We start from the raw sequence: 25,589 nt of genomic DNA on the forward strand, positions 1-25,589 counted from the left end.
TCTGAGCAAGTAACAAAACTTGGGAGCTCAGAAGGAAAAAGAGCAAATATCTCACATATAATAATAATAATAATAATAAACAGTAGTTATGTACCACCCACATATTTCTAAGAGCTCTACATTAAATAGGGGTTGCAAAAGAGAGACACATACAGACAGTGACACAGGAGAGGACCCTGCCCAAAAGAGCTTACAATCTAAGAGCTGAGGATGCGTATATTTATATATATATATATATATATATATATATATATATATATGACTGGTACATTTGATTGACTGGTTGACTTTAACTTTCCCACTTCTACCAAGCTGAAATGTCACTACATGATACATACGTTTACAGAACTTTGTAATGTCCAAAGTAGCATTTACCATTAGTAGGGTGTGGGGTTAGGCTGTGTATGTAGAGCGACTCTTGTTACTGGCAATGATCCAGGAAAGGATTTGGGAATCTAAAATCTCTATTCTTGCCTAATATTTACAGGTTACACAGCTATCTATAGATAAGAGTAGAGAAAACACAGAAATGGCACTTCTCTTGATTTTATATTTATGTGACATGGAGAAATATTTGCACAGACAGATAAAGGCAATTGTCACAAGGACAGCATGCATTAGAATGTCAATGATTTTCAAGGATTCCAGTTTCCTAGGAATTTTTTTTAAATCAGCTGTTTTGAACCAAATTATTTCAAGTATCTAAAGATGGTTAGATGTGCAGGCTGCAGTTTACTGAACAATGATCAAAATGATTGGAGCATTTTCTAAATGGTTTGGATAGTATTTGCTCTGAAAATGTTCAGGTTGATCCAAGATATAAGATCCTTGACTGATTCTTTTTTTTTTTTATACACAAGGTCGTTATTAAATATTATCTCAAGATTTAGGTTGTATTTACACCTCTGTGTATCTTAAGGTGTGTGACATAAGAGTTTTCAGATAAGAAGATTAAGAGATAAGATAAAGAAAAGAAAGTAAATGGTATGGTCAGAAAATATTAGAGACAAAAGAACCTCAGAAACAGACAATAAATAGGTCACAAGTCCAAAGGATTTATAAGAATTATTGGCTTTATTACAAAGTGATAAAATATTTTGCATAAAATACAGATACACAGAAGAAGGAAGAACCCTGCCCCGAAGAGCTTACAGTCTAAAAGTAAGTTTTTTAACAACACATAAGGATTAGAGGCTGCCGAGGGAATGATACGTTTGTTAGACTTTTTTTTTCAAATTAGGCACACCTTTTCTTTTTCATGAATTGAGTGCAGATGACCAAGCGCAGATTCATGAAATTTAAATACTCTACATGGTATATAACACACAAACCGTTATGATAGGATTGAGAGAATGTTCAGTTATTGATTGTTTTATATACATTTGTTAATGTATTGTTACTCCCAACTTAGTTTTTAAGTGTATTGGTTTAATTTCATTTCTATAATTTGTATGTTGAGTTCAGTTGTATTTTCTTTGCTATATGTTGTTGTATATGTTGCGTTTTTTTTCCTTTTTCATATATTGTTTTTATATGAAAATCTCTAAAATAAATTGCAAAATAAAAAAAATTACATGGGGGAAAATGTATAAATGATTCCCCTGTCAGCATGTTTGCTCAAAGCCATTCAAATACCTTTACAGTTCTCGTGTCAATGCATAAAAAGCAATGACACATTATGCTACCTTGTGGCCAATTGTAAAAAAGTGTACAGCAGTCGCCATGTTAAATGCTATATATTCTAACAAATTCAGGGGCAAATCTAGGTTAAATTGCCAGGGGAATAATTATGTTAAAACACCCACAAAATGTTTCACAAATGTAAAGTGCTGAAATTAGGGTCAAAATCTGCTATTTACCCTCTCTGGGCTTGGCAGGTGTGTATATCCTGTAATATATTGAAGGGTTTATTAACACATATATTTTATTGGCACAACAAATGCAATACAATTTAGTAAACCACTGATAGATACACTTGGGGGGGTGTCCTTGGGAATCCAATATTAAACTTTTTATGATGAACATCCATGAAGCCCCAAATATTCAGACACCTCAAAGTAGACATCACATAACTCCTCATTTCCTGGATCCTGGCATTCTTTGTCGTTTGGCCACCACTCAATCCAAGTTCCTTTCCCAATGATGTATGCGTAACTAAAAATAAGTTTAAAGAAAAACTCTTAAAACATATTTTTTAAAAGCACATGGCAATTAAAATGTGTAAAGTGAAAAATGAGAATAGTTCACTAATTGGACTCAAGAAGGGTAATATATCTGCCAGGCCGGAAATCAATAGAAAACAGTGAAAAGGGTGAAGGAGCAGGCTTTTTAGGGCAGAAGTTCCATTACAATATGTGATTATATTTATTCATTTCAAGATATAAAGTGAAACAAATAAACATAAATTAGTTATACTAGATTTTTGCTTTAAACATAGTATCTTATTGTGGCCATACAATAATGTGCAATAACAATTAAATAAAAGAATAAATTATACTCCAAGAATTCTAGTGTCTCTATTTCTCAACGCGTTTCTCCAGTGGCTTCCTCAGGGGACAGAGAGACTTCAGTTCAAGGTGTGTGATTAATTGTAACAAAATACATAACTAACAAAAGTAAGTGAATTGGAGAGATAAGAATAATGGTAGCTACATATAATGTTGAGAATATCAAAGATCATTAAATAGTTCACATGTCTTAAATGGTAACTCTTTTTAAACATGGTTGATTGTGCATCAAAAATATATGGTTTGATGCATGCGCCAATTTTAGTCTCTCAAACAGTTGGGAGTTTGAAACTTTTGTCCATTATCGATTAGAAAGGTTTTGGACTCCGAGCTATTCTCGATGGTAGTTTTAACGACGAGCAGTGAATGACAAGGGAAGAAGGGGTACATAGGGAAAGCTTTTTTATATACATTGTGTGGGTGGTTGGCTACGGATACACGGCTCATCACACTATTTTACTGTGAATTATACAAACTACAACTGTTTAGTATCTCTAATCCACCAACGAGACTAAAACTGCGTACACACTTCCAATTTTTATCGTTGGAAATGAACGACGAACGAACGACGAACGACCGATTGGCCAAAAATCATTCGTAAAAAAAGTAACCAACGACACCGACCAACGAGGATAGTCTTGGAAATGAACGACCGGACCGGCGGATCGGATTGGACGACTATCGTTGACCATCTATCGTGTGTACGGTCGTTCAGTGATCGTCCATGGTCTGAGCATGCGTGATGAACGAACGTTCGCTCACTTCCTGTGGTGCACGTCACTTCCTGTATCGTTCAAACGATCGCATCTATCGTGTGTACAATATCTGCGAACGAACGTGTCGTTATCTTTATGTACAGGATCGGTGCCATACGATCGTTCGCAGATATCGTGCAGGATCGTTCGTCGTTCGTTTACGAACGATATTAATTGAAAGTGTGTACGTAGCTATATACAAGCAGCTACTCTCCAACATCCTTACCACACAATGTAAATAAAAAAGATTTCCTTATTTCCCTCTTCCACCCTTGTCATTCACTGCTCTCCATTACAACTACCAATGAGAATAGCTAGTATAATTGATTTATGTGTATTTATTTTACATTATATCTTGAACTTATGAATACATATAATCATATATTGTAATGAAACTTCTGCCCTAGAAAGCCTGCTCTTTCTCCCTCTTCTCTGTTTGCTTAAAATTGATAAATTTACATTTTTTAAAAGTACCTTTTTATCTCAAAAATAAAAAAAAAATGTAAGTAGTTAAGAATTATTTACTAGCATTGTTGTACTTTGTATTTCTGATTATATACATCTATACTTCTTAGATTGTAATCTCTTCAGGTCAGTGTCATCTCCTCCTCCTGTGTCACTGACTGTATCTGTTCGTTAATTGCAACCCCTATTTAATTTACTACATAATGTGTTGGCGCTATATAAATAATGTTTAATTTTTAATACTAAAAAGAACTAAAATAATGTTTAGTTCACTTTATATTTATATAAATTCATGTTTGTCATTTTGTTTTCTTTTCCTACATCCTGCACTGTTACCTTCCTGTAAAATATATTGCTGGGCTGAATAAGTCTGAAGAATCAGATTGTTCCATTAAACATATCACTATAAAGAGCCAAAAATGACATGGGAAATGTATCCCTAAAGAAAAGCTATACAAGGACACCTCGGGCTCTCTTTAAAAATGATTCCCCTGTCAATTTGCTGACATTATTCACTTATTTCCTATTGTGACAGCTGCACACTATCGATGAACGGCCACTAGGTGGCAGAACGAGTCATTGTTTTAATAGCAATTGAAAGGGGAGGAGAGATTGAATCATCTGTCAGAGAATATCAGGGGAATTGACTGGGGGAATCATTTATAAATAGCCCCCTATGTTCTGACCATCCTATCTCTCATTGGGTCTTCCCCCTTTGGAATCATCAACCTCCTTTGTTTTATATGCATTTTGTAAACCACAAAAATAAACAGTTGATAGTTTACTAGCTTTTTGCCTTTTCTTTTACTATGGGTTCTATTTATAAAACAGGGGATCAGACATTCTCTCAAACATTCCGTCGTGGGAAACTTTCAGGTACAGGTGTTGCAATGGCACTAATTGATTGACTGAGGGAATGTCAGATTACTTGTTTTATAAAAAGAGCCCTACATATGTTTATCAGCTTGCTCAAATTTTTCACCAGGAATTGAATTTGGTGAATATACATTGAAACAACCTGATTATGTTTCACTTTGGTACATTTTGTTTACCCCCTTTCTTCCTCTTAAAACCATTACATTTCCTTTTGTGAATGTTTTTCCTTTTTATTGTTTCCCACTTCTGTTCACCACTTTAAGTGACATCATCAAATGACAAATTCTAATTTATAAGTATCACTACTGCAATCATAGGAAAGTGTAAAATTGGCTCCTATTTTAAAAGTTTCTCAATTTTGTTTTGTCACTATTCACTACACTACATTGATCTGATCTAAATGTTGCCAATCTGAATGATCCCGAGTATTCTTTAATACAAAAGCTGACTAAGGTACGTACCCAGATGGCTGGTTCCAAAGGTCCCCCTTGTTGCCCCAGATCAGGTACTCCCGTCCTTTTATCAGGTCTAAAGATTTACGACATTTAACGTGACTGATAAAATTTCTTTGTTGGCCCTCAGGGAACTCATCTGTACCTGTTGCCAAAACAAATAAAAAGAAATTAAGGTAACCTAATACTAAAACTAAAAACATAAGACAGTTAAAGCATAAGCTAATAATAATGATTTTCATTGCATACTTAATTTTAGACCGGTTACATCATCAGTGTTTGTCTGAGCTTGTATTGACTTGCACATGGACAAGAGCTGAAATCCAATAAATTAAAGTGGGACTAATCTAGTTGGTGGGGTGAGCCGCTGCCATGATCATTTTGGCACATACTTACCGTGTGCTGCTGCCCTGTAAGGGATAACGGCTCCAAGATCTGTCATTGCTGCAGGCATTGCCATCTTCAACTTCATCTTCAGCGAGAGGGATCACCGGCTGCATAACGGCAGGGAGCGGGCAATCTCTCTCGCTTGCACAGGAATTAAATTATTATTATTATTATTATTATTATTATTAATAATAATAATAATAATAATAAAATTAAACAATTTTTATATAGCGCCTACATACTATGCAGCGCTGTACTTTAAAAAAGATTTGAAAATGACAGACAGATACAGACAGTGACATAGGGGGAGGTGAGGACCCTGCCCCAAAGAGCTTACAATCTAGGAGGTGGGGGAATTAACTTACAATTGGAGGGGGGATTTGGAATGGTCGGTGAGTAGTGAGGGTTTAGGAGACAGAAGACGGGTAGGTGAATTCAAAAAAATGGGTTTTAAATGCTCTTTTACATGAGCAGAAATTAGGAGGAAGCCAAATAGGCCGAAGAAGACCATTCCAGGGAAGTTTTAGAGCCATGCGTGTGATGAGGTTATGAGTGAAGAAGTCAGTAGTAGGTAATTGGAGGAGCGGAGAGAGCAGCTGGAGGAGTATTTTTCTATCAGGTCAGAGTAGAATAGGAATTGTGGAGGGATTTGAAGGCAAAGCACAGGAGCCGACATTTTATTCTAAGGTGATATGGAAGCCAATGAAGAGAACTACATAAAGAGATGCAGCGGAAGAGGAGCAGAGAGAAGGCTTTTTATAGGATAGGTAGGTGGGAAGGCTGTGTATGGGGTAGGTAGGTGGTAATTCTGTGTATGGGGTAGGTAGGGGGGAAGGCTGTGTATGGGGTAGGTAGGTAGGAAGGCTTTGTATGGGGTAGGTAGGTGGGAAGGCTGTGTATGGGGTAGGTATGTTGGTAGGCTTTGTATGGGGTAGGTAGGTGATAAGCGCGTGTACAAGGAGTTGGGTAGTCAGCAGCCGCCTGTGTGTGTGGCATAGAGCATGTATTCGCATTGTAATTTAGAGCAGAAACTAAAAGCCACCAGGAGCCAGGGTGAAAGTTATTTGACAAAAAAAAAAAAATATTGGGCTGTTTTTTAAAGCTCCCCAAGACGGACTATCATGGGAGAACCTGGGTGATATAAGAAACCTGGAATGGATTTCTTAAAAATCATTTGCTACTAGTTGGCAATGTTTTCAATTTTTTTCAGATAATCTGGATCACCCAGGTTCTCCCATGTTAGTCTATCTTCACCAGTCTTGGAGAGCTTTATTAAATTAGACCTATTATTGTCTCTTTGGTCTCTACCTTCTGGTTGTTTTTTTTTTTTTGTTTGTCTTCTCAGGTCAGTTTAAGTGATGTCAACAATATTTTTGGCTATCTGTAATGGTGATATTCTTCCCAATGGCCAGCAATGTAAGAGGAATTCTTCCCACTGACCACACTAATATACTGTGAGCTGTGGATATAAAAATTATAGAAGGGGCTGAAAGTAATTTCTAGGGTTCCCCCATGTTATAAAGGTGAAGAAATGCGGCTATATGTGAATATTCACCAAATATTAATGTAATGCTGTGAGGTAAAATAGCTAAGAAAGCACTTAGACTGTACCAATAGTAAGAATAATACTATAATATTATTATACCCTTTTCTCTGTAAATCATTTTATTAGTACATTCAAAATGGCTTATAAACTACACTGTATGCATCAAAATTAACTTTTCATTACTATGTTAAAAAATAACTCAAGAATGTTCTGACAATGGTAATACTATAATGGATTTTCCCATCCCTCTGTATGCTAAGGATTTGGTTCAGTCCACTGCAGATCTTTCCTGAGGTGATTTTCTGAGGTAAGACTCTGACAACTTCTCCCCACACAAACTTCACTTTTATCCCCTAAAACCTCTGTTCCTTCATTGGTATAACTTATATAATGTGTAATGTGGTGACTATAAGTGGTTACAGCAGTTTTCAGAGTATAAATTGCATGTGAGTAATCTTTATAGTCAATATAGGCCAAGCCAGGTATGTGTGGGCTCCAAGATGGCCGCTGTAGCTGAAAGAAACGGGCATAGTGTAAGCACAAACACTGAAATCTCTGAATTGTTCATCAATCAGTGATCTGTTCACCATACTGTACTGCTATTGATTAGATTCTAGAGTGTTTTATATTACTCTTTATGTAATGCTGCATGGTTCCTAACTATTCCTATTCACTGGGATTTGTAGCTGTCCTGTGTACTGCACAGCCCTTGCATTTTCCTCCTATAATTTATTACACACCTTTGTAATTCTGTCAGCTGCCACTAGCTGGCGCCAAAACTAATATAGAGTATAATTGTAGATAACTGTATTTGTAGTTCACTGAATGGCCACTGTGCTTCTGCCTTACAATGATCATACAGATGCTCCTCCCTTAACAATCAGGTTTGTTCCTGCAACAATCATTATTACACAGTATTTATATAGCACCATCATATTACGCAGCAAAGTGGATAGTCTTCTCACTAACTGGCCCTCAAAGGAGCTCACAATCTAATGTCTCTACCATAGTCAAATGTCATTATTGTAGTCTTAGGTCAATTTTGAGGGGAAGCCAATTAACCTTACTGCATGTTTTTGGAATGTAGGAGTGTAAGGAGCTGATGAATTTTGCTGAGTCTTGAAGTTAATTATTTTTGTGCTTTTGTTATGTTTTGTAGATGATTGAATTATGTTGAGACTAGTTGTACTCTTCTTATCAGTAAACTAACGTCCGCTTCCCCCTTTTTTTGTTTGAAACTCTCCCTTTCCTCCCTACATCCATTTATCTGTTACCTTGACAAAAATATCTTGTTCTAAGAACCATAAGGACATTTGTCATGTCTGCTAATTAATTGTCTGTAGTCATGTGACCATGCACTATTCATGCCTTTGAACTGTTATATAAACTGTCTGCAAACAATAAAGTTTTGAGAATGATCTAACCACACATTAAACACACATTGCGTGTATTACATGCTCTCCCAACGCTGTAAACAAAAGTCATCAGAAAGAGGGACAAATAATCTGGGATCAATAGGAGATCGCCTTAACAGGGAGGAAACCCACGCAGACACGGGGAGAACCTGCAAACTCAATGCAGATAATGTCTAGGCTGAGATTTCATCCTGGGACCCAAGCCTGCAAAGGCCATAGTGCTACCTCTGAGCCACCGTGCTGCCGAATCAGGTTTTGTTCCTGTGTTTCAGCAAATTCTTTGTTAAGCTTGGAGCATAAGATTGACTTGGCCTACAATTGTCAGTGACAAGTTTCTGCAGACTGGGGATCATGGAGGATCGCGAAGGAAGAAGACAGATGGAGCACAGAAGACAAAAGAGGAAATGCCGTGTGGATGTACTATGTTCAGTTTTGTGCAGTGTACTCATCGGATGAGTTGGTTGTAAGAGTGAGTGGTTGATAAACAGGTAAGTCATTAAAGAGGACTACCTGTACTACACTTTTTTGTGTAGATGTTCTGCTCTTGGTTTAACATGATTTCATGAGTAGTCATAAAAGCATAATAAAGTTAAAAAAAAAAAAGAAAATATAGTTTATACCAGTTTAAAAGAAGGTACTTTGGATGTTGGACAGAATAAGGTAATGAACGGGTAAATTGCAGCTTAAAAAAAGCAAAGAATTTTACAGAAACATCTGCTTAATTACATTTTTTTTTATGGATGATGTAAAATGTCTGATGAAGCAGATGTTTCTGTTACTTTAAAAAGAAGAAGTTGCAGCAATTCACATCCAAATCTACCTACCTTTGTAAAAATAATATAAATTTTGTTTGTTTTTAAATAATTAATCTTTGCTCCGCCCACTGGACCTGCCAGCCAATGACTGAGTGTGGCTGCCTTTGTCGTTGTCCCTTTTTGATACTTTCACACGTTGAGAGGTATGATGTTGTTTTATGTATTGAGCGTTGCATATAAGGATCTATTGTAGGTGTTGCCTATTATGATATTGGCAGGCTGTAGACCTGGAGGTTTTTTTTTTATAGGTACAGGTTTCATTCATGTTTTTCTACTTCATGTTTAAATAGTCACTGAAGAATTTTACTTGGTGGGCTATGAACCTAAAGGTGTACAGGCAATCTGGTAGGACCCTGCAGCTCCCCATGTCACCTGCTGGTGTTTCAGCCTACCTTTCATTTGCTCCCACTGACAACCAGCAGGGCGCTTGCTGCAATCAAGTGACATGTGTCTTGTTTTTAGGTGAACATATCTTTGCTACAAAGGTATGACAGAACCTTAGCTTTGTACTTTTACTTGGACCTATATTTGCTTTCAAAACTTTACCTGTATCACTGATGGTGTTCTGGCCACTTGCTCCTTGAATTTTTTCTCTGCCTGTTGTATATAGTGTATTTGCTTGTTGTTGCCAAACATTCAGGGTTGTTTGCGAGTCAGTGTTTGTTGTGCTTTAATGCAGTCAGTTCCAATAAACACAGCTAACTTATCCCTGACTTTGTAGTGATTTAATTTATGCTGCCATTGCTGGTCTCCCTCCTGTTCCTGCTGGGGAAACCCTGACATAAGGTCAAGGCTCTGTGATGCCAGTGTATTATTACACTACACAGTATTTATACAGCACCATCATATTATGCAGCGCTCTACAAAGTTAACAGTCATGTCACTAGCTGTCCCTCAAAGGGGCTCACAATCTAATGTCCCTACCATATTCATATGTCATTAATACAGTCTAAGGTAAATGCTGAGGGGAAGCCAATTAACCTTGCTGCATGTTTTTGGGATGTGGTAGGAAACCCAAGTACCCATAGGAAACTGGGGAGAAACTGCAAACTCCATGCAAATAGTGTCCTGGCCGAGATTTGAACCTGGGACCCAGTGCTGCAAAGGCCAGAGTGCTAAGCACTGAGCCACCGTGCTGGAATATACAGTATACACCTATTAAGGGGGCACAGGTGTTGCATGCATACAGCAAACCTCCTGTTGGTGGCCAGTGGGAGAACATAAAGCAGAACTAAAGCCCCTGGATTTGCTTATCTGTGTTCTATCCTAGGGCACCACTACCTTCCTTCCTCTCCTTCAGTCATCTTTATTGGTCATGCTGGGACATTAATTTATTGCACATACAAGGGAAGCAATGTTCGGCGGCACTTCAGTCAGGTAATACGGATTATTGCAGAGGGAACATCACCTGTCCCTTTAACCACCTGCCTGATTTTAAAATTTGTAAAGATGGACTGTAGTTCCAGTTTAAAGGCATACTGAAACAGAGTGCCACCAGCAGGTGACATAAGGAGCTGCAGGTTCCTAACGTAGTGTCAGTGTGTTTCCCTGTTGTCTTACTGGGTTCCAGCCAAATGCATTCACCCTCAGTAAAGAATGACAACCTAAACCTACATCACGCATCCCAGGAGGCTCTTGACTGCTCCTTCTGCCCATGCCTGAGCATCTCCGGCAGGTGCAGAAGGAGCCCTTTCCCCAAAAGGGAAAGAAATTGACAATCTCACACATGTGCAGTGAGATCAACAAGTGTTTTTCCCATCTACATCCCCCACTCTCGCACTTGCATCAGGTGACATAGGAAGTAAGTCCTGGAAGAATAGAAAGAAGATGGTGGTGCCTGGTGCGTTGGCCCAAAGACGGATACTGGGACGAAGCAGGACACTATGGAAGAAATCTCCGGACCGATCGACTGCTCTGCGGGATTGAAGGTAAGTGTATTTTTTTGTTTTGGGTAGTTTTTGAGTTTACTTCCTCTTTAAGGCTTTATGTATGCCAAGATCGATGTACAGGGGTTATCACAGCTATATTAAATTATTTTCCTAATTCTCTTCATCAACTCTATTACTCATCATCACCAGTTACCTCTTCCTACTCCTCTCCACCTCCTTTACTCACCATTACCAGTTATCATGGGCAATGTTAGCTGCTGCTAATGAGCTGTCATAGAACTGAACATGTCAATATAAGTTTTAATTTAAAGCAGAACTAAACCTTGTTTTATTCACCTATCTCCTGTTCCCTGTCAGTGCACCACTATTTCTTTCTTCTTGATTTGCCAGGCCTGGATGATGTAACTACGCAGAGTGTCCTTATCCCTGGTAACTACATGGGAAGCTGGGCACGCTAGGCTGAGCTGCACATGTGCAGTTCAGCAAATTTGACAGCACTAGGTCAGTTTTAAAATTTGATCCACATTTTTAAAAGTGGAACTTTATTTCCACTTTATTCAACTAAAAGTTATCTCCGTGACCATATATACATACCTGACTTGATGACCTTGACTATGGTCATTACATAATTGTCATAGTTGTCATTCACTTCGATTTCTACTATCCGTGCCTTGTATACTGTTGAATAAAAAATGAATTTTGTCAACATCAGAAATTCCTGAAAGCACAGAATGAGCAATTCTTAAGGCTTCTCACCATAGTCCACTCCTTCTGCACAAGCTCTATTCATCCTATAAAATGCGTCAATCTCTTCTTCTTCTAGTTGTTGCTGCAGGAAACAATTTGCTGCCAGACATAAATATCAAAGTGTAAATTTGTAGGAACCTCGTAGGCAGATTTTATCTTTTAGGTTTGATCTACTAGTATGCCTGTACAAAGTATTTTTTATTAAAGTGTTTGTAAGCCCTAATAAGATCTAATATATTTATGGCTTTTTGGACTGGTAAACATACAGCTGAAAGTTTAAGACATCTGTTTAATATAAATATATATATATATATATATATATATATATATATATATATATATATTAATCAGTGTTCTCCCCTGAAAATTTTTTCAGCTGGGTGGTAGGAAGCTGTAGCCGGGTGGTAAAAAAGGGGGTGTGGCAAAACGCGGTAAATTTAGTGCTCCCAGTTGTTTATGCCATGGGTAGCCAGTAACCTCTTATTGTTTCAGTGTTCTACCTTCTCCCAATTATTTGTTACAACTTTGTAATGCCCGCCCCATTAGTATATCCAATTTTTCTATTCTATGTATTTTGCCACAACTGTCCTATGCCGTGTATTGTGACCCAACTTACTAGTGTTCTAAGTTTTAGGAGTTTATTCCTTTGTAGTAGTGTAATATTAAAATGAATGTGGTGTAACTTAGCTCATATTAGCAGCAAAAAAACATTTACCCCTTCTGAGTGACTTCTGGCAACTGCTAGGCACCTAGGATTGGTAACAGGCCATAAGTGCTAGGCCGCTAGGATTGGTAACAGGCCGTAAGTGCTAGGCACCTAGGATTGGTAACAGTCATAAGTGCTAGGCACCTAGGATTGGTAACAGGCCATAAGTGCTAGGCCCCTAGGATTGGTAACAGGCCTATTATTAATAATAATAATAAATTCACACTGTCATAAAGAAAAAAAAATGGTTGCTTGTGGAGTGAGAAGGATGATTTATGAACAGCTGTAGTGAACATTGGTTCAAATCATGAATTAATTGTTATTTACTGATTTGAATATCGACAAACTGACAACAAACTCTGATGTGTTTGACAATTAGACTATGTGCAGCATTCCGCAGACAATGGCAACTACTAAGCTTTACTACTTCTTTTTTTATGTATATAAAGTTTTATTATGAAAAAAATACACTGCTAATGTCTAGCGCTTTTCCAATATCAGCGATCCAATTCAATGCTAATAAAATGTATTCCCATGGAAATTAACTTGTATATATTATAGAAATAAATATATATATAGAAATAATTTTAAGATAACAAATGATGGCCACAATAGAAATGAAATGTATAGTTGAAAATGTAAAGATTAGTAGTTATATTCTGTATAACAGATAATGAACTACAGTTATACCGTATGTGTGTGTGTGTGTATGTATATATATATATATATATATATATATATATATATATATAAAGCTGGGAAGCGAATCTCTAAAAAGTTGAACAAATAAAAGTCTCACGGGGGATTTGTGTTCCTAGACACTGTGTCATAATCCTTAGTTTGGACGCTTCAGATTAATATTTATTTTATCTATTACGCTAAAGTACACTAGAACCTCGGTTATCCGGCACCCACTTGGAATGGACGATTCCGGATAAGTGTAATTTCTGGTTAACTGAGGTAATTCCTTTTTCTTTTTCTCAGCCTTTCAGCACTAGACTTGAATAAGGAGACTTGTCCCCATTTAACCTCTAGTGCTAAATGGAAAAGGGAAATACTGATGACGCTTCAGCCATCATCAAAGTTTCCCATTTCTCAGCCAATCACGGAGCAGAGCAATCAGCGGGGCTTTGCTCTGCTCGCCTGACAGCTTCACTCTCCTGATTGCTCCCGCAGCCCTAGCGGAGCTGTGGTATGTGTTCTTGGATGGAGGTTCATTTTGGTAACAATGCAGTGGCAATGACAAGGTTCACCAGGACATATAAAGAGAATAAATTTCCTAACAGAGACACAAACAGTAATACAAACCTAACCAAAAGGGTTTCTGTGGAATCCTAAGATTCCTTCTGAGGTTGATAGTCGTTCCCTAAAATTATGATTGAATGATTATCTATCTGATGGTGCCATAATTCTGGATCCAATGCCATTTAGCAGAGCAACCAAAAGCAACCAAAAGGTTTTGTTGTCTGTAAGGTTGCAGTGTGAAAACCCTACTATAAGTGAGGCATTCTTTTCTGATCACTAATGTGAGAAGCTACCCACTGATCCGTCTGATAAATCAATTTCATCAGAGGTTCCCTGAAACCTAATAACTTTTAAGAGGTTTCTGTGGAGTAAAAAGCTTGAGAAGGACTTTTCAAACCACTCCCCACATTATTTAAAAGTTAAAAGAAAAGCCTTTAGACATTTTTTAATGTGAACATACGGCATCACCTGCTGCCACTTTGAGCTGCATTTTACAGTTGCATTTGGAATCCATAAAAAAATAAATTGTCATAGTTCTTAGTCTTACCCTCTGCACAGCGACACACCTGTCCATGGCAGATTTTGCCAAGCAAAGCACTACCTTCTTCAGCATGGTAGAATTTAGTGCAGCGGTTTTCTGTAAAGGAAAATATATATACATGTAATAAATGAAAAGGTTTAAGGTCCATATAACATCCTAAAAGATTTCTTGTTTGCTTGTACCTAGAAGGTCATTCAACATAACAAAACCTTTGCGTTTTTGTTTCCTATAAATTGTGTACTGATCCCTTTGATATGAGCTGTTATAGAATGTCATGGGGTCATCCGTTTATAAGTATAATTGTCAATACTTTTTCATTTTCAATTAAAATTATTAGCTAGTATGCGTATAACATACATTGAACACAAGTGGTCTTTAGCTGTTTATCATTAGTGATCTGGCATGGCAGAAGAACCACTATAGTAATGCAAGAGCTTCTCCAGGGATGATTATTAACAATCTTCCTGTTTGTGTATGAAGCTTTATTGACTGAACAGTTCACTGCAATAGATTTCTGTTAGATATGATTCTCCACTGAATCACTTTATTAAATAATTTTAACTGAAATAATTTATTAGCTACATAAATAGCTGGATTTAGACATAACACTTTCTGTCTTTATGCTGATAAATGATTAAGTAGCAGATTATACCTGGTGTATAGTAATCATACAATGTGACTGATGCAGGCTGAATGAGTCCTACTTCAAAGAATTGATGTATGTTAAACTTCAGACACTGCTCCTCATTGTGAGAAACCTGAGAAGGAGAACATAGAGATGCAGGGTAGGTATAACATAAGAATGTTTGTCACTTAATTAAAAAACAAGAGCATGTGTTAATGTAAACTGTTCAAAATTAAAGTATTAAAAACATACAACTACGCTTTATTTTTAAGCTGCCCAACAAGATGTAACTGAAAGTAGCTTTCAACCACAACAATGCCTTTCCACCACAAGATTCGCTCAGCCTTTCGGGTTCCCAAATGTATAACTTTAAATGTACGATTTCAATGACTCATGCTGAGGGAAGACATCTCCATTACACTTTACATGACTCCGTTACACCTTACACTCAGAGTATATTATTGTAGAAAGCAACGCTAATGTAACACCATCAGCATTGCTTACCATCTTTGAAAACTTCCCAGAACCTGAGAAGAAACAGAGGTGCAATTATAACAGTTAATACAGATCAAGACTTGTGTTTAACCCTTAAGGGCAATAGGTATTACTCAAAAAAGATACCACACTGAACTATCTTTATCTGTTTAAATGTCTGTAGTTGTATGTGTCCAGCTGTCCCCTGGATAAATTGTATTTTTAGGATAGTTGCACATTTCTTCGATTTATTCAGTACTCATAGTGGAAATCACTTTGTGTAAGTATTTCTTGTCACTGATTCTATAGCATCATTGCATCAATTTTTAGTTAGAGATGATTTATACCTGAGGAGGGTCTAAATGTGGCCTAAATCTGTTGGAAGTTATTGTGAAATAATATTACTGTGTCCAAAAATTCTTTTGGATATTGTAGCAGATTGGAACATTTTTGTTGTGCACTTCTTCCATTTACCTGAAGTGTTCACCTGGGCAGTATGTGTGTTTATGTATCTATGTATGTATGTGTGTGTGTGTATATATATATATATATATATATATATATATATAGTGAAAGGGGCTTTAAGTTGTGTTTTAAAGTCAACCTTTGTATGTGTTTTCTGTTTTACATGCCAAAGATTTGTACTTGTGCGTAGATACAATATAACATAAACATAACTCTTTATTATTAGATACACTATACATGAAAAGCTAATCATGTCTCCATTAGAAAACTTCCATTTATACAATATAGTTTTATTTGTTTTTATTGAGCTTGCTTCAACATTTTGGCTGAGTGTTATTTCTGGTATTCCAGCTACATTGCAATCAATGAGTGGTATTCCAGCTACATTGCAATCGATGAGTGGTATTCCAGCTACATTGGAATCAATGAGCAAACATTTTAATGGACTTTAATCTTTCCTGGGAATCAACGCTGGCCTCACTTTTGTTATTAATTTGTCTATGTCACTGTTTGTGAGAGAGTTCAATGGCCGGACACAGCATTTTAGAAAAGGCAGATGGAACAGGGGATGGATTTAGATATTTGAACTCAAGGTTACTACATTGATTTCTTTTTTCCTATGAAATGTTGTTTCCCCTCATCACCCATACAATTACAGTTTAGAAGTTCATCCAATATAGCAAAGTTCAGTGTGAAATCACCCATAATCATTCACAATATTCTTAAAGATAGGCATAGAGCTCTGAAAGATATAGGAGTGACTAACTTCCAAATGGAATTCAATCATTGGGCCTGATTTAATACAGTTCTCCAAGGCTGGAGAGAATACACTTTGATCAGGGAAGCTGAGTGATCCAGCAAACCTGGAATGGCTTTGGTCCAGGTATGAAAATGTTTGCTAAAAATTAGCAATTGATTTTTAAGAAATCCATTCCAGGTTTGCTGGATCACTCAGCTTCACTGATGAAAATGTATCCTCTCCAGCCTTGGAGAGCTTTAATAAATCAGGTCCATTGACCACCCAGTCTTGTGATTTGCACAGCTATGCCACACAGCACAACAAAGTCTGGTAGGGGTAATAAACCTGTTTTTTTTCTGCAGGAGTTAAGCAGTATGTACAGGTAACTTTTGGTTTGAACTTTTTACCAAAGGATAAATACACGGAGGCCTAATATAAAATGCATATTCCGCAAAAACAGAACTGTAGGACAATTAGATTTCTTCACCACTGAGATCACAATTAAGTAATCAGTAATTGATAAACGGTAAACCAAGCCAGCAAGGGTGTGCTATAGTTCAGTGGTCGCCAACGGCTGTGGTCCGCAAGAACATTTTTGGTGATCTGCAGAAAAATTACCTGGTTGGTGCACCCTCCAGCGGTGTCCTTCTCCTGACTTTGTTGATCATGTTACAGCCCTGTGCTACTGTTGCCCCAGGATGTTTAGCAAGCACGAAGCAGGTTCCTTCCCCTTTGAGTAACACACGGCTCCCCGCGCATGCGCAGGATTTAAAATTATGAATTTAGTGGTCCATGAGGTCAGGGTGGTTGGCGACCACTGCTATAGTTTCAACAAATGTTGCTTAACATTTGTAATCCCACTTGCTGCAAACCTATGCTGACACATACTGCTCAACATATATAAATAATATCTGACAGAAGCCAATTTTATAATAGTTTTATCCATTACAATGAACAGCCAATATGAATATTTTGCAGTGTGCACTAAATAAATTAGCAACTTCCATTGGCATTACGCTGGTAGAGGCAGTAAAGCCTGCCGGCAGGGTTCCCATTATTTGGTTGCAATTTGCAATTTTGGTTTGCAATACCCCTGATAACCACCATTCACAAAGTTTAGAGCATAGGAATTACGAACTACCTATAAGCTATTTTTTTTTAAATGACACTGACTTAGATTTACTGCTTAACATTATATTCTGAAAATGATGAATGACGAATATCTGAGGTTTGCTGAGATCCCAAAGGTTGGGATGAAGTTAGTAATGTTACCAGTAATCATAACTGAACAAATACAACACGTTGCAGGTGTCAATACATTTCATTTTGTATACATTTAATTCAGATAGTCAAAAAGAAAGAATGAAGATCTTTATTGAAAAGTTAAAATCTTTTTGATATTCCTTACCACATCCCTTGCAGATTATGATCAACCAACTTAGTGCCTTCCTATCCCACATCTTCATAGGTTATTACTCAGCAAAAATAAACCTCCAATGGGACTACTGTCACAGAGTATAGATTTACAACTTACACCAGTGGACCCTAAGCTGTGGCCCTTAAATGCAATTAACTACCCTTCAGTAAACTATTGTTCCCATTGACACTGATTATGATACATAACTTCTCCAAGTGACACCAAAATAATTTCTCCTAGTAACTCAATAGATGGGGAACATCTCTTCCCCTTGACACTGATGATAAGCCAATACTCTTCCCACTGACACCAACAATGGGTCACTTGATTACACTTTTACTAAAACCAATGCCGCTATTACTCCTATTGATAATAATGATAAACTGATTTTTTTTTCTAATAACAATGATGAGGTATTATTTCCCTCAGTGATACTATTGATGTGGAAAATTCATCCCACTTAACAATGATGGGACACCTTCGCATTTATTGATACCAATAATGGAGCACTGAAACTACTGTTTGGACAATATTGTTCACTATTGCACTATTGGTATTGTACATTTCCCCGTTGTCACCAACAATGGTTCACTATTTCTCCCACTGACCAAAATAATAAGGCACAAATCTTTTACTGACACAAAGAGTGGGGCAGAATTATTTCCACTGCCACCAAAATGGAGTACTTTACCTCCCAAAAATACAAACAATGACACTCTGCTCCTTCTGCTGAGACCACCAATGTGGCATTACTATTGTTCCCCACTAACCACAGTGTAATTTGGTCTCTAGGTAATTCATTCTCCCGCTCTGGAGGATTTTTTATTCTAAATGATGGAGTGACATTTTCTACTACCACTGGCCACTATCTGGTCCTAAGGACAGTAAATTGACCATTTGTTTTTAAAGTTTCATGACACCTGTATTGAACACACCATAAACACTAAATTTGTTTATTCTTTCCACATAATTTAATATATATAAATATACATTTTGGAATAGGAAAATTAATCGTCATGTTATTACATGAAATCAGTGTTTTTCAACCAGGTCTTCTCCAGAGGTTGCTGGGGGTTCCTTAAGCAATGAGCAATTTGTGCCTCTCAAATCAGTTCAAGTAACACCAATGATCTTTTGGCTATCTGTAATAGTGACATTCTTTCCTCAGACCACCATACTAATATACTTTGAACTGGGATATAGTAACTATGTTTCCCATAACCTGAAAGATATTTCAAGGGTTTTTCTAAGTTAAAAAGATCAAGAAACACTGCAATAAATAGTCCCACTACTGTAAAGATATTGTTTTCTTTTTTATTTATGTAAAGCCATTAGCTGTAATGTTTAAAAGCCCTGTACCAGCTGGAGCTTTCTAAAGTCTGCTTCTAAAGTTATTGTGCTGAAAATTTGTCTGAAGGACCACTGCTTCTAATAATAACAACATGTTAACTAATGGACTAACGGGACTTTCCTGAACAAATAGGTACTGTTTTTTTTCCTTTTTCCTAGAAAGGGCAAATAAAAATCAAGTTAAAGTTAAAATAAAATCTTCCCAAAAACCAATAAATAGATACTTTTTTTAGGACTAATATTAGGTCACTTGTTTCTTACCTTGTCTAGATAGATGATGAGTGTTTTTTTATCTCCAGCTTCCTTTGTTTTATCTGTGGCTTCCTTGTTGATCTCAAACTTGAAGAAATACCTATCCACACCATTCATTAGCTGCAAATCAGAGTAAGTTAATAAAAAAGGTAATAAAAAACAAAGTTGGCCTTGCACTTTAATGCTTATGTGAAGTTAAGGTTTACGCTTTTTATTTAAAACCATACTTTAAGATTTTTCAATTAGTTCCCCAGACATTGTAAAAATAAGAAAACCTCTTCAAATGTTGACCTCCTAAATGATGCTGACTTCCTCAAACTCTTGACTAGAAATCTAAACAACACATCACTATTCCAGGCAAACATACCTTGGAGAATACAGGTAGTCCCCGAATTAAGGACATCTGACATACGGACGACTCCTAGATATGAACAGGGCTTCCCTGCTGGCTTGTGTGCAGGATGGAGGCTTGATGAGAGGGATGAGGCAGTTTGCATGAATCACAGAAGAAATCTTTTGCTAAACACAGCTGAGGTTGTGGGTGACCTTAAGAGCTGAGCTGATCTGTAGCATCTTGTAACTCTTTTATGACCAAGACAAACTCTGCTTTGTTTGTGATTAGCTCACAGTGAGGATTTTATACAGTAACTGACACCACACTGCCTAATAATATGTTACATTTGTTGCATTTATTAAAATAATGTACCTGCTCTGACTTACATACAAATTCAACAAGAACAACCTGTGGACTACCTGTATATCAAATTTTCTAGTTACCGGTCCTGTGTAGTTTAAAGGGGATCTTGCATACCATACCATAAGCCATATATGTTTACAGTACATGTGAAATTCTACATCACCTTATTAAGTCCATCAACATCAGGTGAAAATCCTGTCATCATTGAAATATCCAGAATTGACATGGTGGCATCATATGACTTGAGGAATCTGAATAAAATAGATGTAATTTAGTGGCCCTAATATGTTGTTCATGGAGCTTTTATTTAAACAAAAACATATAAGTAGCTTGAAGTGAAACTCCAAACTACTTTCCTTCCCCCTTAAGACTCTGGACTTCATTGCATTGTATTCATTTTTGAAGACTCTCATGACACACAAATTGGATTTAAAAGTCTTAATTGGGGCCACACGGTATGTTGGGGTCCCTTTTTATCCAATTTTATGGTGGGATAATGGCAAAACATTGTACCACCATATATTGTGCCTGATTTATTAAAGTTCCCCAAGACTGGAGAAAATAGACTGTCATAAGTGAACCTGGTGACATGGTTTGCTGGATCACCCAGGTACCCCCATGATAGTATATCTTCTTCAGCCTTGGAGAGCTTTAATTAATAAAGCCCATTGTACCTTTGTAAGAAAAGCAATGATTGATACTGAAAGAGTGGTGGTCAAAAAGAAAACTGGAGTAATCCTTTAAAGATCACTTTAATTGAAAACTTTTTTAAAAACACATTTATGTACTACTATAAATAATCTGGGTATAAAAATTGCAAACTTATGTCTAGGGGATTCAATTTTCCCGTAATGTCCCGGATATGTATAGACTGAAACATTCCCCCATTATGTCTAAAATCCTAGCCAAACTCGCTCAATCGAAATCTCTCCTACTGTCTCTAATGGGTCGCTACCACCTTGTTAAAATGATTAATTTTGCCAGATTGCTCTACCCATTACAAACCTTACCATTCCTTCTACCTCACACTGATGTTAAAATACTTCAGTCAGCATTTATTTCTTTTATATGGCAGGGCAAGACTCTTCGTATTGCCAGATCTAAATTGGTCTGTTCTAAAGATAATTTGGGAGTTAAGTTCCCGGATTTACGTAAATACAATTTAGCGTGTCTTATGAGACATGTCAAGGATTGGTGGCACGGTACATCTCAATATACTGTCGTAAAATCGGAGATTCGTTTGGTTCAGCCATGGTCACTACTGGATCTTTTGAATAGTTCATTCTCATCTGTGCCACCTAATTTACGTAAAAATCTTTTGCTGAGGGATACTTTATTAGCATGGAGAGAAATAAAAAAGCTGTTTCATTGTTATGTGGGTCCGGCTGTTAACACACCTCTGCATTCTACTCCGTTTTCCCCAAGGTCGGGCCTATACGGCTTTTGAACAATGGAAACGTAGAGGCATAGCGGTCCTTGGCCATCTTTTGCATGAATCTCATACTCTTTTGCCCTTTGAGATATTGAGAATCAAATATGCTCTGCCTGTGCATCACTTCCTCCCTTATTTACAAATTAAATCAAATACAAATTAAATAGATTTTGGATCTCAGGCTAGGCAATTTTTTATTAATTCAATTAATTTTAGTACTACCAGGCCAGATCAAACAACTTTTAGGTGAGTCTGCATCGAGACATTCCATATCTCAAAACTACTCTCTACTAAGAGATATTCCTACTGATGCAGCTACTGTGCTTCCATTTGTGTGACACTGGGCGACTTTTTTCATTTAGAGACCCTTGAGTTATTAGAAGCCCCTTGGTCATGTATCTGCAAGGTTATAATTAGTGAACAGTGGCGGGAGATTCAATTCAAAATATTACATAGAGCTTATTATGCTTTCAATATACCTTCCAACCCCCCGCAGTCTGACACCTAGGCTGACAGCATGCCCCAAGTGTCACTTTGTTTTGCCCCCTCTTGAACATTTGTTGTTGCCCCTCTTGAACATTTATTTATTGCCCTGGTGTATCTAGATTCTGGTCTAAAGTTTTTATTTCTCCTGTCAAGTAACTGGACACAATAGACAAATCTCTCCACAACTGACCTTATTTCATGGTAATGTGGGAAGGAACCCCCCGGCTGCTATCTCTACACAACCCTCGCTGACCAAATTTGATATTTGGTTATCTAGCAGCCAAAAAAATGTATCCTCAAAATGTGGTTTGAGTCTAAATCTCCAGGTCTTTCTCAGATGATACAATATTTTCAAGCTATAATGATGATAGATAAAAATGAAGCTACTCAACATCGAGAGAAGCATTCACAAAGTTTCTTTGGTACATGAATTCCTTATTTACGCCACACTCTTTCCCCAGCCCAGCTCCAAGACATTATAGAACTTTTTAGACACACCACTTGGTATGACCTTAGGACCTTGGGTAACATCTGTATCCTTAAATACAGTTCCTCTACTCTAATTCCATTATGTATGGGTCAATATTTTATTGTGAAGTGTCTACTCCTGCTTAATTCTCATGTTTCTCTGTCAAGGGGTTAAGTTTTCTGTTTAGTATTTTGTTTGGTTTGGTTGGTTATTGTTAAAGATGTCTACTATACTCCAAGAAAATGGAAAATTGAGGTGGGGCAGCGGTAGTTGACAGTTTTTTTTTGCCTGCTACGCTTTATATTACTTCTTACTTTTTCAAAATGTCATGTCTTATTATATTGTTTACCATTGGTTGTTGAAACTACCTGCTGCTAATAAAGATATGTTTTAAAAAAACACATTTATGGATAAAGGAAAAGGAGAATGCAGAATCTGAACTCTGAACCCAATCCACTTTCCTATCGATCTAAATCCATCAATTCACTAGCTGTGTTTTAATGTCAACACAGCTTAGTCATAGAATGGATGAACAAACATCAATGGACATTGCAAACTCTTTTATTTAAAGCCTAATTACAAGCAGATTGTTGGACAGTGGGAAATTGTTGTATCAGCTTTGGAGCAGTGGCATCCCAGAACCAAATGTGAACTCCTGCACATCACACCTATATGGGCTTGTTTGGAAACACCATTCCAAGAGTTTACCCCAAGTGATGCTTGTGCCAGGAATTCAGTGAAAAATGGTTAGCTCTCACAGAAACTTTTTTCGATATACAAGAACAAAACGTTCAATATAAATGTGTTTTAATCATTGATTTGCTACTTTATTACTACTTCTTTAGTGTTTCCCCTTACTGAAAATATAGGCTTTACAAACAGTTGCAAATACTGCTTTATAAAAATTTGTAGCTACCAATTTTTTATTCTACATATTCTCTGCATTCAAAAAATATTTGTTTTGGGCTTTTAAATAGAATTCAGGACTAAAATAAACATAACAGGTAAATGCCTCCATTTTCAAGGAAGCTTTTCCACAAGATTTTGGAGCATGTATATAGATTTTTTTCCCATTTAACCAAAAAATGTATTTATAAGATCAGGCACTGAAGACAAGAGGACCTGTATCACATTTGCAATTACAATGTATGCCTGAAGTCTTAAGTTAAGGTCAGAACCTTTGTGCAGGCCACATGACTTGCTCCACCAAAGTGGTCAATCAGTTAGAAGAAGTGCTTTGCATTTCTTTAGCCATATGCTATAGTATACTTATTTCTCTTTGCGTTGCTGTCCGCACCCTCAATGGGTAAAGTTTCCATCACTTCTTTTACGTTACTTCTTCATGACTATATTATTCAAAACTCTAGCACTCCCCTTTTTGATTTTCTCTGCCATAGCCCTGGGCTCACAAAGGATACATGCAATATGAAAGCTGTTATATTTAATTTCTCCAATCACCAGGCATGAGCTGTGTGCATAACTAGGCAACATTTACAAATATACCTACCTGAAGCATACAGTAAGAGAAAATGTCTTTTTAGCTCCTTCTGGTTTCCTAACTGCATAAAAGAAGCATATATTTAAAGAAATGTACATTGAAAATACTTGACAAATATAAAGCCTTTTCTCTTACATATATATATATGGGGCTCATTAAAAATAATTGCGTAAGGCAGCGTTGGATCAACTAGATTAACCGGCCGTTCTCGCCTAAAATTCTATAAGCAAGAATGGACAAATTTGCCGCGAGATCAAGTTTTAAAAACTTGCTCGCTCATCCCTACTGGATACATACCGTGGTTCTTAGCTTTTATCCTAAAAGTTCCAAGTTACTCCTAATTTAAATCTAAATTCTGAGCAGGTAAATACATGAATGAAATACATACATAAGAGCTGTTTTACAGGCCAGGAGTTTGTATTTCTCTCTATCCAATTCCTTTTAAAATTTAAACAGCCCTGTCTTAACAGCAGAGGACCTCTCCTCTTTGCTGCAGTTTCACATTTAGTAATATTATTAATTAGATTTAATAAGTATGGAATAAAATGCTGCAGCAATTGTGTCTTATATGTCTGCCTTCAGTTCAGCTTTAAATTTAACATATTCCAAACAAGTCGTAACCTAATTTTAAAACTCATCATGATCAAAATAACATTATTGACATAATTCTGACAACTCAAACAACGTGATGTCCCAACATCTAAATGAGAGTAAATGATCTAATATGCCAGAGATGTTTTTTGAGACTCTTGATCATTGCCTGCCTAGGTGTGTAGTTGTAAAAAAAGAGGAGGGGCCGCGATACTATCCATTGTGAGCGCGCATACACATCTTGGTTATGTGCCCGCCCCACTACACCCCTGGCTATGTGTTACTCAAAGGAGAAGAAAATTCCCCCAGAGTGATGTCATGATACCAGAACCCGCCCACTCTCCCATCATAGGTCTGAGCCTGCAATGGGAGAACGGACGGTTTGTGTTTAAAGAGACAACCTGCCCACCGCCCTGAGCATGCAATTCCACATGGAAGACATGGTCTGTGGCTCTGGCCGGTGCGCCCCCCCCCCCCCAGCAGGGTCCTTTTCCTGACCTCATGGGAGGGCAAGAGTTGGGGACCACCAAAGAATTCTTTGCAAAAATGTGGGCCCATTCTCTAAAAAAACGAGGGCACAGTGTTCCCACCTCATTGACAGGGTTTTTATATTGTCTATGGGCATGTTTAGATACTTACCCCATTGTTCCTCCTGTACTGTAACAGACAGGTCAAAGTTATTACATTCTCTTTGTTTTTCTGTTACCAGTGCATGATACACTGACATCACCTGTAATTAAAGCAATGG

General features: G+C 37.1%; 1 protein-coding gene across 1 annotated transcript in view; it reads right to left on the bottom strand.

The window, feature by feature from the left end:
* Positions 1-1,055: 1,055 nt before the first annotated feature.
* LOC140322822 (A.superbus venom factor 1-like) overlaps positions 1,056-25,589 on the bottom strand; it is a 66,931-nt gene continuing 42,397 nt past the window's right edge. The window contains exons 32-41 of the mRNA XM_072399436.1: positions 25,481-25,571; positions 24,260-24,311; positions 20,529-20,616; positions 19,678-19,788; positions 14,999-15,104; positions 14,353-14,442; positions 11,864-11,953; positions 11,702-11,785; positions 5,065-5,200; positions 1,056-2,154 (exon numbers count right to left, since the gene is read on the bottom strand). Of these exons, the coding sequence (XP_072255537.1) occupies positions 2,013-2,154; positions 5,065-5,200; positions 11,702-11,785; positions 11,864-11,953; positions 14,353-14,442; positions 14,999-15,104; positions 19,678-19,788; positions 20,529-20,616; positions 24,260-24,311; positions 25,481-25,571 (990 nt within the window). The 3' untranslated portion in view covers positions 1,056-2,012. The remainder of the gene's footprint in view (positions 2,155-5,064; positions 5,201-11,701; positions 11,786-11,863; positions 11,954-14,352; positions 14,443-14,998; positions 15,105-19,677; positions 19,789-20,528; positions 20,617-24,259; positions 24,312-25,480; positions 25,572-25,589) is intronic.

This window comes from Pyxicephalus adspersus, chromosome 2 (assembly GCF_032062135.1).
Source record: "Pyxicephalus adspersus chromosome 2, UCB_Pads_2.0, whole genome shotgun sequence".
NCBI classification, from domain to species: Eukaryota; Metazoa; Chordata; class Amphibia; order Anura; family Pyxicephalidae; genus Pyxicephalus; species Pyxicephalus adspersus.